Source organism: Salminus brasiliensis, chromosome 20 (genome assembly GCF_030463535.1).
Source record: "Salminus brasiliensis chromosome 20, fSalBra1.hap2, whole genome shotgun sequence".
NCBI classification, from domain to species: Eukaryota; Metazoa; Chordata; class Actinopteri; order Characiformes; family Bryconidae; genus Salminus; species Salminus brasiliensis.
The window spans coordinates 16,340,562-16,358,740 of NC_132897.1; the positions used below are offsets into that span (position 1 = coordinate 16,340,562).

General features: G+C 41.3%; 1 protein-coding gene across 1 annotated transcript; it reads left to right on the forward strand.

Annotated features, from left to right (window-relative positions):
* The first annotated feature begins 1,194 nt into the window (after window positions 1-1,194).
* On the forward strand, window positions 1,195-17,565 carry mtmr12 (myotubularin related protein 12). The gene is made up of 16 exons (XM_072664874.1): window positions 1,195-1,362; window positions 5,425-5,482; window positions 6,988-7,127; window positions 9,915-9,987; window positions 10,169-10,305; window positions 10,394-10,481; window positions 10,778-10,901; window positions 11,230-11,305; window positions 11,481-11,578; window positions 11,717-11,841; window positions 11,923-12,001; window positions 12,083-12,153; window positions 12,410-12,579; window positions 13,406-13,588; window positions 13,968-14,126; window positions 14,862-17,565. Exons 1-16 carry the CDS (start codon window positions 1,294-1,296, stop codon window positions 15,447-15,449), a joined length of 2,238 nt encoding a protein of 745 aa, XP_072520975.1. The 5' UTR covers window positions 1,195-1,293; the 3' UTR covers window positions 15,450-17,565.
* Window positions 17,566-18,179: the final 614 nt, after the last annotated feature.

Below are 18,179 nucleotides of genomic sequence, written 5' to 3' on the forward strand. Positions count from 1 at the left end.
ATTACAGGTTATAAAAAGAGTATACAATTAAATAATATGATATATAAGTATTAAAACATTACTAATAAATTAGTTATTACATAATTTGACTTATTTACTATCTATTTACCATTATTTTACACATTGTTTATTTATGTATTTATTTTTGGCATACACCCAGCCCAACCCAACATGATGGAATTCCCTTTTATTGTATTTGGACTGAATTAGTTGAACATTTCACCCTCCGTGTTTCAACAACATAATCTCAGCATGTTGTTCAGGAGCAGGAAGGATGTGTGGAGTGAGCGTCCGGCCTGCTTTGCCCAGCAATGGACAGGAAGACCCCATCACTGCTAATGCCTGCAATGGAAAATGACCCTCAGTAGCTCTACACTGGGGACTCTGGAGTAGCAGAGGAACAGGAATTAAAGGCCTGAAGTGATGGAAAACTGAATGATGGCCCTATTGTATTAAAACTGAGCAGCTGATGCACTTCCATGCACACGGTCTGACCTTAAGCTCTTATTCTATGAGCGAAACTGTCAAGAGCTTCTCCTGCACCTCGTGATGTTTTGAATTTGTGACGACATGAAAACCACCTCATTTACATATACCTGCCTATTCAACCCAAATCAGCTTAGCCCCGCCCCTTGACCTTATAAGGGGTGTTGCAGCAGGGACTACTTTTTGAATAAGGCTCAATAGAGAGCAGTCATTTAGAAAGGAGCTCACCCACATCAGCAGCAGAACACCCTGCTAAAGCAGCATTACCTTCACGTTGACGCTTCATGGCGTCTCCCATATCGCATGAATTGTGGCTCTCAGGGAATTAAGCAAAATTACTACAGGACGAATGTAGGAAATGAGCCCTTCAAGGCTTGACAAGCTTGGAAAAAGACAGTTTGAGCTATTGTAATATTTTTAAAAGAAATAATAAAGTATGAAGCTCGGCCTAATTACACAGAAAAGGTCCGAGGAAGATTAGAAACGCCGTAGTTTCCTCACCGCCCGGTCAGCTCGAGCTCAATGAAGGGCGTGGCCGGACTCCACACGGCGCTCTATTCGCTCCCCACTGAGGAAGTGGAGCCTTAATGGAAGCTGGAATTTGATTGACAGTCGAGCGGCCCAATGGGGAGGCTCGGCTCTTGCGCACACGCAGCCCGGTCAATAGTTGACCGTGAGGAGCCAATGAAGTCGGACGGGCGCGGTTTACTGTCGAGCAGGTTACTCTCCCACCGCGGAAATCCGCGCAGAGCACGGGGAAGCGGAGTCCGAGCGTTCCCGAGCGTTCCCGGGTTCAGTAGAGCCGAGATGTTGAGTTTGGGAGGCGGAGGAGCGAAGTCCAGCAAACCGTCGTTCGTGTCGTACGTTACACCCGAGGTGAGGCTGGCGTTGTTCCACTTCTGACTCTTACAGAGAGGACAGGCGTGAAAAACACAGGTTTAGAAAGCGGCCCGAGCTTCGGGGCTTGAGTTTAGTTAGCTGAGAGGGTCGACCGGTCCAGCTGGAGTTGCACGGAGAACACGGGGGGTCTCGTCTTCTCACTTCTGCTGACCGAGAGTACAGTTACAGTCATGTGTTTACAGCTGTGAGAGAGAGAGGGCTGTTAGAAACAACAGGGGTTCAGGAGATTTTTACGTGAACTAAGTTACGTTCTGGCACCTAAGGAAGCAACACATTTATATGACTGTTAAACACACACACACGCACACACACACACACACACACACACACAAAACGACCGCATGATTTCATGTTGACATGCATTCATAGGGGCCTGTGCGCGTGCGCGTCTGAGGGAACGCGCGCGGATGGGTTCTGTAATAATAATAAAAATAATAATAATAATAATAAAATAGTTCAGATCTAGAATACAAAACAGGAAGTTTCTCACTGGTTTGGATGCCATTGTTCTCACGGGATGTCCTCAGGTCAACTTTATGTAAATAAATAGAGCATTTTTTTTTACCCTTATTTTCTTTATGAATGCTGAAATTCTGTGTGGGAATAATATAGGACATATTATATATAACCTCCATATAGATTATAAATCACAGGAAAACTATAAAAATATAGTTAGTAATTGCAATTATCAGTAATCTTAGTATTAAATTCCTGAAGTGTTTTAGCTGTGGGCACGCGGGACTGGAGGGTTTGTTTGTTTGGGGGGGTCTTTATTATTATTATTATTATTATTATTATTAATAATAATAATAATAATAATATGATATTAGTGGGGCAGTGGTGGCTCAGCGGTTAGTGTGTGTGTATTTGTGTGTGTGTGTGTGTGTGTGTGTGTGTGTTCACTACCACTGAGGGCACATTTGGCTGTGCAGTGCGCACTGTACAGTGAGAAATATGTGCACCTTTACCGTTTAATCAAATATTTAAATCTAGAATACAAAACAGGACGTTTCTTACTGGTTAAGATGCTGTTCTTCTCACAGGATGTCCTCAGGTCAACTTTATGTCAATAAATAGACCAGTTGTTTTTTTATTGTTCCCCATTATTACCTTTATGAATTTTGGGATTCATAAATATATAGGCGGTAATATAGGAGATTGACTCTGTATAGGTTATAAATCACAGTAAATTAGTCAATTAGATTAGTAATTACAACTATTAGTAATTATCTCAGTATTAAAGGGGTCCTGTGGTGATTTAGCTGTGGAGATGGATGGGTGGATGGACGGATTGTTTGTTTTCTGTCTGTTAAACGAGTCTAGTCTGATGATGATCCTAAAGACACTTCAAAATCCAATGGACTATCTGTGGCTAGACCTTGCAGTACATGCAACGTCTATACCTAAAAGCCTCTTTTTGGGAAGAATGGAAAATCCCCCAAACAAGAATTAAGAGACTTTTGGCTGTCTACAAAAAGCTGTTACAAGCTGTGACATTTTTAATAGGGGATGTTACTAAATACTGACCATTCAGGGTTGCTCAAACCTGTGGTTATGGCCCTTTTCCTTTTTTTTTGGTATTTTACAATTGCATGGGAATAGAAGAGAAAACAGTTCTCCTGATTACAATGTGTCATCTTTAACATTAAACTGTAAAAAGAACACTGAAATGTACAGTAACATGCTGGTAGCAATTACCTAGGGGGTTGCTGTAGTGAATTTTACATAATGCATATTGTATCACAGTAGGCCTAAAACACTCATGTTTATTGCAGTAATACTCACATTCCCCACTCACAGTAGGGATGCACAATACCATTTTCATACCGATAACGATACCAGATTTTCAAGTATCTGCCGATACTAAGTACCGATACCAATTCCACTTTTTATAGGTTGTACTTTTGTCTGATCTGATAAGCCTGAAAGAACAGCATTTACTGGTTGAGGTACTGCACGTTTGAAAGGTTTCCGAGCTATAGGAGGTAGGGTTGTGTAATCTTGCTAAGCTCGACCAAGCAGCTTTTAATCAGTGTTTAAAATTCACATTTCAGAGCAGTGAAAAAATGCCAGTTTAGAAACAAAAAGTGCTTATTCAGCAATTTCACATTCAAGTCCATGTCTCTGTGTAAAAAGGTACTAACTAAAACGTTTGGTTTTAGAACCAACAAAACACCATATGAAAACAGAAAGTGCTGTAAATGGAGAAGTTCCAGTAAATGTCTGTTTAATGGTGGTAATAACTGTTTATGACTGGCTTTTACTGGTTTCATAACAAAGTATGCAAACAAAAATGTAAAAAATGTAGGGCATCAGTAAGCTTCATGGTATCGGTGCTCTCTATTGCCGTACCGATACAGTATGCAAGTGCCAGTATCGATGCCAGTTTCGAGGCCAATATGATGTCGGCATCTGTGCTGCACTATTAGTAATGTAAATAACATAAATAATATATGTGACAGCAATTACAGAGCTGTCATTATTATCACAGCAAATATTAGACTACTTTAAAAGGCATCACAGCCTTTTTGAACACCAGTAAAATTATTATATACTGTAACATGGAGAAGACAGTACCAAGAACCACTTAAGCTTCAAGTATGGCTCGGCTTGACCCGCCATCCCTCAAGGTCCACTGAAAACGAGCGTCCTGGCTATTTTTTTTTCTTTCCTGGCACCGAAGTGATGGAACGAACTTCCCCAGGGTGTCCGAACTAAGCTTAGAGGTGTCTTTTGGATTCTAGCCTATAAAAACTAGCAAAAGGTATTTTCTGACTAAACAGTAAGACACTTTTCTAAGTCGCTCTGGATAAGAGTGTCTGCTAAAAGCACATAGCTATTTAGTTTATTTTGGTAATGCTGTGCACACTGCGATACTGTTGGTTCTTTCACCCCCAGCTAGCGTTCTGTTGTAATGCAGTACCATAGAACAGCAGCAAGCAGAGTCAAGTTCAGGTTCCTTATAAGGAAATAAAGCATTCACCGCCACTTTTCACACTTGGTATCATTCGACTGCGTCTTCACAGACCGACTGTTCACCAGCTAAAAGATACAAGCTGAGATGTCTGTTCACCTAAAAGACTGGCTGCTTTTCTCTGTGTGCATTCGAGCTCCATATAATCTGACCTACATTCGCTTTCTGTGTTTCTACACATTTATGGAGGCTATAGAGATGTCCTTTTGTCTGCAGGACAATAAAAACTTGTTGGAAATAATATTAAATAAAGATTTGTAAATATGATTACAGTTAACTGCTGAAATTAAGTCAGGATAAAAAAGGTGTGCTGTCGAATTCCCCCTCCACTGAATTCTGACCATGATGCTTTACAGATCTACAGTAACCTGCTATGTTCTACAGGTTCTACACTAGTAATGCTATGAAACCTACAGAAATTTGTTACAGTCTAGCAGTGTTGAACAGGGGTGCTCAAACCTTTGCATGCCATTGTTGGGGAATGATGCAGGACACGGTGCCTTCCTTTCACTTCTTATTAAATAAGTACACATCGCTCATCACTCTCTAATTGGCCTCCCATGCTTCTTCTTGACATGGGAACGTCTACACTAAGGAGATTCTGTGACTGAGTTTAAATAACGCTTTAAAGATCTAGAGAACGGGAGTCCCAAAACCGTATCTGTCAGATAAACAACACTTAAAGCTTCCATTGGTGACGGTGGAGGAAAAAAAAACACCATCAAGAGCCCCTACTGAGAACTATAGGCTGACCTGCCCAGAGTTCAGACGTCTACATTATTGAATGTGTTCGAGTTTACTCGGATAGTTAAAATCAGAAAATTCTCCAAATCTGTGAGACACTTCAGATTGAATAAATGCTAAATGCTGTTCTCTGAGGCGAGCATCATGTGATGTCCTGTGCTGTAAGTAATGTATCACTTAGCTGGTGGTATAGTTCGTAGGTACTGACTGAGCAAGCACTTACAGTACTCACCAAGACTTGGCAGTGAACATAAAAAAATGATTCTAATCAGAAAATATTTAGTCTGTGTGAAATGTAATTCTTTTTTATTTGTGTACAGGAAATCAAATCTGAGAAGGAACCACCCAAGAAAGAGAGGCATCCAGACTTGCTACCAGGTAAAGGAGGAAAACACGTTGACATTGTTTTGTAATTTGTAATGAATAGAAACATAAATGTAAAGCTGAAGAATCTACACACAGTCTCAGTCTGCTCTTGAGTAGTTTGGGCTTCATCTTGTGCATCCTTTTTGTCTTATACTTCCTCCCATGGGGGAACATGTTTGTTGCCAACAGAGGAAACACCTTTGCAGATCATCATTTTTATTATTGTTATTATTAGTAGTAGTAGTCCAGCTCTAGTAGAAAAAGAAGAAGTTGAAGTTGTAGTTTATCTTTAGTAATAGTAGTAGTAGTAGCAGTAGCTTAGCTTTAAAAGTAATAGTAAACTCCAGCTGTAGTAGTAGTCTAGCTTCTGTAGTAAAAGTTGTAGTTTAGCTTTAGTAGTAGTAGTAGTAGTAGAAGTAGTAGTCCAGCTCCAGTAGTAAAAATTGTAGTTTAGCTGTAGTAGTAGTCCAGCTCCAGCTGTAGTAGTAGTAGTAGTAGTAGTAAGTATGGTAGTATTGGTCCAGCTTCAGTAGTAAAAGTTGTAGTTTAGCTGTAGTACTAGTAGTAGTAGTCCAGCTCCAGCTATAGTAGTAGTAGTAAGTATGGTAGTATTGGTCCAGCTTCAGTAGTAAAAGTTGTAGTTTAGCTGTAGTAGTAGTCCAGCTCCAGCTGTAGTAGTAGTAGTAGTAGTAGTAAGTATGGTAGTATTGGTCCAGCTTCAGTAGTAAAAGTTGTAGTTTAGCTGTAATACTAGTAGTAGTAGTCCAGCTCCAGCTATAGTAGTAGTAGTAAGTATGGTAGTATTAGTAGTATTAGTATTAGTTACTTTAAAAGTACCATTTTAATAGTCCAGTTCCAGTATTAAAAGTTGTAGTTTAGCAGTAGTAGTAGTAGTAGTAGTAGTAGTAGTAGTACTATTGGTCCAGCTCTAGTAATGGCAACAATAATAGTAGTCCAGCACAAGAAGTAATACATGATTTTTTTAGACCAGCTGTAGTAGTGGTGGTGGTGGTGGTTGTGGTGGTGGTGGTGGTTGTGATGGTAGTAGTCATAGTCCATTTTCAAAGTTAAAGAGTAACTCCATCTATTAAAAACATTTTGTTTACTGAATGGCTAAGATTAGAAATGAAGTGATCTATTACTTTCCTTAAAAACATCTAAGCTTTAGAAAAACAAGCCTCTAATAAATGCAGATTCCTTTATGTTCTCTCTGATAACCATTCCAGCATTTTCTGCTGAATACCAATCAGCTCAATACCAATAGCCACCTATATGGAAATGCTTTTTCTAGTTGAGGCGTAAACGGAGTGGGAGTGCATGATTTGGTGTGAAGTTCTCCCTTCTTCAGAAAAAAAAGTTATTACATGAAACTCTTATGAATGCATTGTCTAATAGTTTTGATACATTTTTGGCAGAAAGGGGCATTTAGTACTTGGTAATGGACGGTAGCGCCCAACGAAAATGTTCAATGGAACCAGCAGAATCTCTGAATACACCCAATTGCTGTTTATCCCCAGGGGAAGTAATATTCTGTAGTGCAGACCCCATCCTCAAACACACCCAGGATGATGTGTCTCAGCGGGGCATATTCGGCACACTTCTCTGCACCAACTTCCGCGTGTCTTTCATCAGTGACGAGACACCGCTGGAGGAGACGGTAAGAACACGTGTTGAGGCTTTGCATAATATCTCAAGCAGAGCCGCTGAACACATTTGATTTGCTGCACTGTTGTTCATGTTCAAAATCAGAACCCGTAGATACAGACAGGATAATAACAGCTATCGGAATCAGCCCCCAATTTCTACATTCATTTACACTGACAACATGTTCTGAACACGAGTCCGTAAAACCTTTGCACCTACAATGCTAGTCTAGCGAGCCAGGCAGCAGTAGCATACTAGCAATTGAGTACGTTCAACAACAAGCGTTAACGAAATACACCAAGGGACGAAAGGATAAGACCTCTGAAGACCTGTAGGTCCTGTAAGTTGTGAGGTCTCTATGGATCGCATCAAGTGCTGGATGATATGACCGCAAATCAATATCGTGGTTAATTCAACATTTTACCTCGATTATGAGTAATGAGCGATTACGTAAGCTACCCGAGTTGCTGAGTGGGCTCGATGTTTTAGCTGTTATGTTGCAGACTGGATGGGGTGGAGTCATGTGACTACATGTGCATTTTTAAAGGGGCAGCACATGAACACACACAATGTCGAAATTACAGAAGATAACGTTAAAGGTTCTGAATGTCGGTTTCGATTAATTGCTCAGCCCTAATCACATCAGTGATCCTTGACTGCCCATGACCCTGTTCCTGGTTTACCGGTTGTCCTTCCTTGGAGCACCTTTTGGTAGGTACAGACCAATTGCATGCCTGAAACTCGTGTAGTCGTGTAGCCATCACAGTGTGGCCTAGAGTGGCTCAGATTCTTGCGCTTGCTCAGCTTTTCTGCTTATCGCCTAATATATCCCACGCCTTCAACTGTCAGTGGTTTTAATGTTGCTGATCAGTGTATATGTTACATGGCTACTCATCCATGTGGTTCCAGCAGCCATTTGCCCCAACTCTTATCAAAGTACTGGAGCAGTGCTCCACCTGCTTAGTCTTCACAAGTTTGATACCACACTGTGTTAATCTTTAAGATGCTGGTTTCAGTATTTCTCACTGCTGCTGTTCTAAGCCATGACTTGAGAAGCTTCCGAGATGTGATCCAGCAAAGTTAGCTTTCTGTGCAGAACCCAGTGAACCAAATAGGAGCAAAACAAACAACACTGGCCATGTTAAAGAAAGGTTTTATTGGGACATTGGCTGTTTCTAACATCTGCCTAATCCATGGTTCCACTAGCACACTGCATTTTTGGAGGTATACCCCACCCCACCTCCTTCTACAGTATGAAGCTTTACTTAGGGTTATCTATAGAATCAGGTCAACACGAAGGTCAACTATCAAAAAGGAACCATGCCAGCAGACCACTTTTACTTTAAAAGTACCATTTCAGGAACTTGAGTGTCTGACTCATTGTCGGAGTACAGTGTGGTGAGGAACGCAGCGTTGCTGAGCTGTCTTTAGTAGGCCTGCTTTCACTGGAATACCATAAAATCAGGAGGCTCACATTAGCACGTTAGTGGTAGCGATTTGTTCAAGGCTCATTTGTTGTATTCTTTCAGCCTTGTGCAATATCAATATTGCAGTGTCCATATGACAATAATGGTTAAGCAACCATACTTTGTGCAGCTCTAGTTTGACTTAATCCGACCACAGATCAGCATTAAAGCGCTCATCATGTACGATAACCATCAGCCTCAGCCCTACTATAGAACTTGGACAGTATTAGTTGTGGCTTTTTTGCTTTTTCTCGACCAGTCGTTTTCCTATCCAAGGCCGTAATGGTTTGAACTGTTTTCTATTTTCTATTTATTTTTTTTTTTTTTTACAATAATTTCATTGTTACTAGTTCAGCCAGAGATTGTACATAGAAATGTGAGGGGTTCGATAGATAGAATAGCAGGGGCAAAAGCAGGAAGTACTGTCAGCCTTCCAAAAACAACTGTGGGGTGAAAATAGAAACCATGTACTCGGCTCGGCGGCAGGGCAGCAGGAAATGTCCACCCTGTGTGAACACAGATAGGGTGAGTTTCCTGTGATGTTTTCACTGCAAATATATAGATTCGATCGGAAGTTTATATACAGTCATATCGACGAAAATAAAATGAAGATATTGGTCTTTGAATTGCTTCTTTTTTTTCTGGGGCAGAATAAGTTACAGACATCATTAACGAAAACGAGAAGAATTGTTTTGATTTTTATTTTATTTCTACATATTATATGTACATACAACAAAATATACGTACATACAACACACGTAATATTTGGTTAAATGTTGCTTGGGAAGTTGTATCTTGACCAAATGCTTTTAAAGGCCATCAAGACCAGATTTCAGAGTTCAGTTAAATTTGTTGGTTTGTCATTCCAGACTTCCAAGTGTCCATATTCCACACTCATGTACAGTTGTGAAAACCAATGGTCTTGGAATCTGTGGCTGTTTAGAAATGGCTTTAAGAGACATTCGGGACTTGTGTAAATCCACAGTCATTCTTCTCAGATCTGCCCTGAGCTCCTTGGACTTTCCCATTGTACTGTGAGTTGGTCAAACCAAAGCTACCAGCTATAGTCAATCGTAATTTCTAACAGGAAGTGAAATGACCTTTACGATGGCAAGTTTCAGCACCACTAAATTGTTCATCTAAGTGTGTGTGTGTGTGTGTGTGTGTGTGTGTGTGTGTGTGTGTATAAAATTTTAATTCTGATTACAGCTTTTTCTATTAAAGATTGCTTTGATTAAAGGTTGCCTTGTTCAGCACTGCAGTGACCCCCAAATAAATTTGTATGGTTAAGCCTTTGGAGGACTACTATGTCACCCAGTGCCTCTTTGTTACAGGCACAACACTTCAAGAATAAGCTCTATGGAGAAAATGACATTCCTCTAATGTGTGTGGATCATATCTATGGAGGTAACGCTGACCGAATGAACACATCACTGTTGTGCAAACACACCTAAATCACACCTAAATCTGACTGTTTGTATTTTAGTAGCGATTGGTAGCGAACAGATGCTCATATTTCAATGACGAGACTTCCAGTAGTTACGTCTTTGCGGTCTCACGTGTCTGTAAACGCTCGTCTGTTCTACAGTTTACGATGAGAAGAGGAAGCTGATAACCGGAGGCATGCTGAAAAACAAATATCCGTCCAAAATGATCATTCACTGTAAAGACTTGCGTGTCTTCCAGTTCTGTTTGACGTTCACCAAAGAAGAGGATGCCCGAAAGGTGAATAAGCCTACTTGTGAGTAACGAAGATTTAGCAGTAATTTAGATTAGAGCTAACTTGTTTGTTTGTTTGTTTTTCTTACTGTAGATCTTTCAAGGTATTGCCCACCATTGCCTGGAGCCAAAGTCTCTAAAGTGTGTCTTTGCGTTTTCCTATGCTGTCTCTACAAGTCCAGGTATGAAATGTGTATGATTTCTTTTTGTGTAAGGAGGGGTGTAACAGTATGTGTATAAGTGCTGAACTGTTACTGGCTATACAGGTACAGGGTACATGGATGAAAATAGATGAATGCTAAATGAAAAGAAACCCAAGTTGGCCTCATTCCAACCATGGCGTGACTTTTGCGTACCAGTGCACCCCTAATGAGAAGTTTTGCAAAGATTGTAAAAATTCAATAATTGTGTGATTATAGCAAACATACTACACTCAGTTATAGAGTTACTTATAGGATTTCTTCTAATGGCTTTACAGAGATGCAGAAGTCCCAGAGAACTGTTATGTTTGACTCAAAAGAAGACTGGACCCAAGAAATGAAAAGGACCAAAGGAAACTGTAGAATAGTAACGGAAAATGAAGGTTTTGAACTGTCCACAAGGTAAGCAGTGACGTCTGTGTGAATTAGAGCTACAGTGTCATTGTTAAGGGCTGCTCAGTGAGCCATGAGGGCATGATTGCGTCTGATTCGTCACTGTCCGTTTCTCGAATATCGTGCATACCTAATTATTCAGTCACTATTAGCTCAGTTTCTTGTCCCAAGCTTGGTGGGTCAAACAGATAATTAGATTTTTTTTGTTGTACATTTTTGCATGTAAAAATGTCCAATATTGGTAATATCAGTGGAAATATATTGCAGCTAGACATTTTCAGATGACAATGACACATTCTTTAGTTCTCTGAAGAGTATGCTTTAAACTTTCTTCTAGGCTACCCAAGTACTTCATCGTTCCAGCAGCTGTCACCGATGAAGATTTATCTAAATTCCAGGGGAAAGGATTACCAGTAAGGGATTTTTGACAGATTTTTAAACAGATATCATCATTTAGTTGGAATATTTTCATCCTAATTCAACTTGATGGCAGATGTAGGCTCATTAGAGGTCTCTCAGATCTCAGATGTGTATAGGGAGTTGTCAATTCCAGAAAACCCTTCTAATCTGTCTGTTTGTGTTTTGAAGATGTGGTGTTGGTCTCATCATAGTGGCTGTGCTTTGTTCAAAGCCTCCACTTTGCCTGCTACCCAAGAAGATGGGTTGGTACAGGGATATATGGAAAGGTAAAGGATAATTAAATTAATTAAAGTAGTCCAGTTTTGTATGGTTTTCATTGGGAGTGTGCTTCTAGACTTGACAGTCTTACACCATGCTGCACAGTATCTATTACATAGAAAAAGATGTTGGGTATTTTGTTGCAGAATGTTGCATGCAGTGGCCCAAACCCACCTTTATTCATTAAAAATAGAAGATCTCTCAGAAACCCTTCCCACCATTCAAGATATTCTGCAGTCTTACACCAAGTTCAAGCAGTTTTTTCTCATCGGTGAGTGCCCTTTTTTTATTACTCAGTAGGAGGCTGATTTTAAATGTTCATTTTTTTAATTATTTTTTATTTTTGTAATAGACAACTCCACTGATTTTTGGGTGTCAGATGTGAAGTGGTTCTCCTCTGTTGAAAACACAGGCTGGCTGGACATTATCAGGTCAGGTTCAGTTCTTCTTTGCCAGAACAGATGAGCTGCTTGGCCTTAAGGACTTAAGCACTAACTCCACTCTCTTTGCAGACAATGTCTTCAAAAAGCAGTTGAAGTGATCGAGTGTCTTGAAAAGGAAAACACCAACGTCCTCATAATAGGTAGGCGTCGCTCAGCAAACACCATTTATACTTCTACTGTTCCAGACATGATGCGTGAATGAGTGGTGTGACTGGAACAGAACTGGAGAGAAAATCGTACAGCAGAGTGAAAGTTGGGTGAATGTTCTTGAATCTCCTAATATCCACACACCCTTACGGCAGACCTAATGGGTTAGTTTGTTGGAGAACCTTGAGTCTGAGATCTTAGCTAGCAGATGACTAAATCTCTTCTTTTTGGCACTCTGACTGGTTTCAGAGGAAGAAGGTACAGACCTGTGCTGCGTAATTTCCAGCCTGGTTCAGATTATGCTGGACCCTCACTGCAGAACGCTGACAGGCTTCCAGGGCCTGGTGCAGAAAGAGTGGGTGGCAGGGTGCCATGCCTTCTTGGATCGATGTAACCACCTCTATCAGAAGGACAAGGAGGTAGTTGTCTCACACTCAGTCCTTGCTTTTGTTTGTTACAAAGCTCCTTCTGGCTTTGCGCTGAATTGTCTCACTCTCTTAAAGGAAAATTCCAGCATTTTTGGCTTGTATTTGTACAACAATTCAATAATTCCGGTGTGTTTCTTTAAGCTTCAATCATTCTCAATAATGGCATGATTTAAGAGATGGGTGCTATACCATTATAAACTAAAGCGGGAGGTGGAGTAATATAATGCACCACTGAGGAGTTCTTTGCCTCATCTTCTCGTTTGAAGTAGCGCCTTAATACTTGTGAAACCCTGTGGGAACATGTTGATTCCTACAGGATTATTATAACCCAAGGTTAGTTTTACGGCTCATTTTACAGCCATATACAGAAATCACTGCAAAGCTCTGGTAATAATTGCATTACCCTACCTTACCCTCCCATGTAAACGAATCCCATCCCAATAGGGCCTGAGAGATTAAAAAGCTAATAATAAAATATCATAGTCAGTCTATGAAACAGGCACGGAATTAAGTTTTAGTAATGTGTGGTTTAAAAGTTAAGTCAGAGGCACGATGGGCAGAAACAAATGCCATCAACTAAGGATGCGGATGATGGTGGATAAAAAAAAAAATGCTGGAATATTCCATAAAGCAGGGAGCTCTCGCTGCGTTCTAAGACCTGCTGTTCTCTTCCGGCACAGCCGACAGGCATGGCTTCTTCACACCCAGCTCCCAGCTTTAACTGTAAAACCTATAATTGGTTTAGTTCCAGATAATCTAGGCTCTGGCCATGTGTTCAAGAGTTGTCAGTCCTTAATACCAGTTTATATTTCTGCAGTGTCAGTCTCCGTCGCCGGTCTTCCTGCTCTTCCTGGAGTGTGTGTGGCAGCTGGTTCAGCAGCATAGTCCAGCTTTCCAGTTCTCCGAGACGTACCTGACTGTGCTGTCGGACAGCGTTCATGTGCCCATCTTCAGCACTTTCCTTTTCAACTCCGCCTATCAGAGGGAGAGCACTCTGAAGGTAGAGCTGATAACCGTTTATTTGCATCCAAAGAATGTAACCTTTTGTTCAGTTACAGACTATCAGGTTTCGATGAAGGTTTTTGAGTACTGTTTTATCACATTGGGAAATTCCTGCAAAGGTTGTAGCTGCACCTATTGTAGTTGTTTTGCCAAGTCAAGCCATATCCATAGCCATCCAAGTAAACATCACAATCTCGAGATACCTTAACTATTATACCTCAATTTCCAGCTTACTGCAGCACAGAACTGACACAGTGTTGCTTCATCAGGCCAAAAGGCAAACAGTCTGTGTAACGTGTGCACCAACATGCTCTGCCACTACTTCCTTCACATGGACACGCCTCTCGCTGACTTGCACTGCTTGATTGTTTTGGCAGGCCGAGTCGCAGCACTTACAAAGAGGCCCATTGAACTGTCCTGCAGTGTGGGACTGGTCGGTACAGTTTGACTGCAAGGCCCAGGGGCTCTTCATTAACCCTCTGTACGCTGATAAGCTGAAGCAAGATAAAACTGTGCGCAAGGTTCCTCGCCTCAAGGTAAAAAGGGGTTCAGACTTTGGTAGTGGTCTGTCAGCTGACGCACATAATGGTGGGGGTGTAACATAACTGATGTGCCATTACTTTTTTAGTTTTTATTTTTTTTACAATGTGTGAAATGGAGAGCGAGACAGACAGACAGTCTGTAATTTCTCCTATAAGACTTAAACCATCTGCCTCTCCTCCGTAATCGAGATTTTGCCGGCAAACGTGAGCAGGCGGGCAGGCAGAAGTAAAAACAGCCTGTAGGCCCTTCAGGAGCGTCTTTGTGCGGTTTGTGACCATTTGTGATCAAGCATTTGAGCGGTTTGTGACCTGTCTACGCAGTACTACATTTGTGCTTTGCACTTTTTTATTGTATTACTGTACATAAGAAACACTGGCTATAGGATGAAATTTAATTGCTGTGCCAAATGAACCGTCCCACCGCCCCCCCAATAAATTTTATTTTAACCATAATGGAGTTTGTCCATTTAGAAAGCATGCAGCACACATAACTTTCCGCAGAATTGCAGATTCTACACTAGCCCTGGCTATAATGCATCAGTGCATGAGTAGAAATGGCCCAGCAAGTTCAGTTGTCATTATTGCTGTAATTCCAGTATTGAATTGTTCATTATACTTAATTGCCAAATCCTACTTAAACCACTCATGTGCACAGCACATGTTTTTCTACTGTTTGAAAACTGCTCTCGAATTTAATAATCATCTATGATTGTCTGTGTTGCCTGGCAGCACCAGCGGCAGCTGTCCCTGCCCAGCTCGGCCTTCAAAACCCCACCCAAAAAGGGCTTTTTCAAGGACGAGACGGAGAGCCTGAAGAAGATGCTTCGCGTAAAGCGCATCAGCCGCTGGATGGCTTCGCCCGATTCTCCAGCAGTGACCACGCGTGAGTTCTATGAGGCCTGGCAACGTCGCCCTCTAGACCATCATGGCCTGCTGCTGCCCTGGCTGGACGGGCCTGCAGTGCGCCTGTGGATGCAACGCTACCTCCGCTGGATCCCAGAGGTGCAGATCCTGGGTGGGGGCTCCGTGGCCGTCACCAACAAGATGGCTGAACTCCTGGGCCAAGTGCAGGAGCTCAGGAGAGAGTTGAATCTGAAGGGCGACAGGGAACCGGAGGCCGAGCGCTTCGAGCTACGACGCGGCCCGATGGTGCTGACTCGAACCTCGCTTCGCCTGTCCTCCGCCTTCCCCTTCGCTTCCAACCGTAACTGGACTTTTAAGCCAGCCATTCCCACAAGCCTGCTGCAAAGCCTTATGGTCACAGACAAGCTAGCCAGCCAAGAGGATGAGACCAACGAGGTTATAAGCTTGGTTTAGGAACGGGTGATGCGTCCGATGATAGCCAAATGGCTTAAAGTCATAAACCAAAGGTTATGGTGGGCCATTGATGCGTACAGTCGGACATGCTTAGAGTGACACTGGTCCAAAGCAGGTGCTTATACCGTTTGTGCCCTACTGTCTCAACACTTGAACTGAGCCGTAAGACTAAGCCTATATTACAAGTGTTGCATCACGTTTTTTTTGTTTTGTTTTTCTGATGCCATAGTCAAGATGGCACATCACCCCCCCCCCCCCTCGTAAGGGCTGGAACAATCATTTAGAGCATCACAAAAACATAAGCGTGTAACACTACCGTAAATTCTGAGTCACTGTTCAACAGCTTTGAATCAGATTTGAAAAAGATCCAATTTGGCTGCAGATAAATGTATAAACTGATATGATCTAGTATGATTGTTGCGTACCTTCACAGGTTTACATAAATTGAAGAAGATCTGGGGGCAAAAAAAGAATTGTTGCATATAATTGATAAACAAAGCTGTAGATCTTTTATAAAACGACTGAAAAAGCGGATTAACAGCAGAACAAAGGTGTACGAAGAAATATGTAAATGCTTTGTGTGTTAACAGTGGAAGGTTGGAAGGTCTGATTCTAAGCAGAACAAGTATGTGCTATTGTTTTATCATTATTAGCAAGCCCCCAAGGTAGGGCTTTGACCAAGTCATGGACTACATTTTCCTTTCAATGGAAAATTGGGCCAGGAATAGACCTAATCCCTTTCCTATATCGCAGCTGTAATATGCTAGATTCGGTTTACCCTTAAATTGGATCTGGGAAACTAACCATATACAACATTATTGCATATAAAAATCACACAGTGTACCAAAACTGCTGTTAGTAAAGATTTGGGGTATTACTGAATTCCAAAATTTTCTCAAGCCACATGCTAGATGAATTGGAGACTCAACTTGGCCCAAGACTAGGCTTAATCCAGGTCTATGAAACCAAACCATTAATGGACTTCGTACTGTTATTTCTGTAAGTAACAATGTAAGTAAGGCTCTGTCTATTTCCAGTGAGATTTCAGTGATCCAGCATGCATTACTGTGTATTTTTGCTTAAGCATTAGCTTAGCCCAAAACTGATTTGGGCTCTGAAAGGCTAAGATTACTAGACTAGCCAAATAAATCTATCAATAGACAGTCAGTATTACACTGAATATTGTTGACTTATGTGTTTTAGAAAGTCTGTATGCAGACGGCAGAAAGCTTAGATTCTTCATAAACAGCCGTAGATGGTCTGAGCCTTGGCAAAATAACATTTTCTACTTTTGGGGGGGAAACTTGTTGTTTTGGTGCCACCTGGTGGTTGTGTCATTTTATAGGCTCAGCAAAAGCAGGAACCAAGGTGAGGAAATCAGGAATAACCTTTTCTTTAATCACATCCACAGCTCAATGTATGATATTCAGCATTTTGCACAAAAGCTTCACCTATACTGTAGAATAGTTAATTAATGGTTAATGGTAGCATTCATTTGGTTGTCTTTACACACTGAAAACCTTTCAGCACTAGGAACTTTAGATATGCTTGATACTAAGGTAAACAGTCACAATCACCTCATGCCACACCAATGAGGAACATTTTGTTTTCCTGCAGAAAACACCTTATGCCTTACTGTCTGTCCAGGAATGCATGTGTACCACATTGTTTTACAGATTTGCCTCAAGTTTAACTCTTTTGCAGAATGCCAAAAGAGAAGTGTGCCTTTTGTTGTTCTGCCACACTGGTCTTACTGTTTACTTCAGTATGCAAACACTTTTACAAGGTGCCTCTTTTTTTATTTCCTATAACTATAATCAAATTTTCTTAACCTTTATTGAGCCTTGATTACCAAACGCGGTTTTCTAATTTAGTGTCCACTGTTTTCCTTCTGTGCTGCTTTTGAGAATTGCACTACTGCTCCTTTGCTCTGAGACACTGTTAAAGCTGGTCCAGTTCAGTGAGATGAGTTATTTAACTCTGTTCTTGGGCCTGTATGTAACACCCGTTCACTTGGTTCAACAAGCTCTGATTACCGTATTTGTTTTGTTTGTCCTTTATATATATATTCTGGAAATGCTAGACCGATATTAAGCAGAGAATAAATCAGAATATATTCACGGATTGCTTTGTGTCTGGTATTTCAATGGTGGTTAAATGTGGAAGTCTAGGAAATGCTTGGAGACCTGAGAGTCTTTAATGAACCAATGTAAACCAGTACATAAAAAAAAAAGCCTACTGGTGCCTCATCTGGCTCCCTGGCCCATGCAAGACGATGACGCCTGTGCCTGGTGGTGTGGTCAGGTACCCTTGCAGGTCGTCTAGCACGCAGACCGCACTGAGGTAAGTGGTTTTGAATGCTCTGACGAGACACTCTGGTGCGTGACACTCTCTGTGTCTCTGTTGTAACCTGCTGAAGACATTCTGTGACACTCTTAAACTCAGTGGCCACTTCTGTCTGAGAACATCCTGTTGGAAGCCTCGCAATGGCGAGGTACTGTTGATCAATTGTGAGGTCTTGGTTTCACAATGTCAAATTTTGTCAAAGCTCCTTGTTAGAGAACAGTGAGTTTTTGTGAGCAGCGTATAGACGATAATGACTTTAAAAAATTGGTGGCAGTAGAATGGGTTGTCTGTTGGATCACTGCCTACAGAGACAGCTTCATCAAATAGGCTAATGTGCAGCTGCTCAGCTGTGGAAACGCCAGGCTTGGCTGTACGGCTGTAAAG

Excerpts from the sequence above, each read along its gene's own strand:
- mtmr12 (XM_072664874.1), top strand. The coding sequence starts at position 1,294 with ATGTTGAGTTTGGGAGGCGGAGGAGCGAAGTCCAGCAAACCGTCGTTC. Across the intron at positions 9,988-10,168 it reads TGTGGATCATATCTATGGAG|TTTACGATGAGAAGAGGAAG; the intron begins GTAACGCTGACC and ends TCTGTTCTACAG. Across the intron at positions 10,482-10,777 it reads TGCTGTCTCTACAAGTCCAG|AGATGCAGAAGTCCCAGAGA; the intron begins GTATGAAATGTG and ends ATGGCTTTACAG.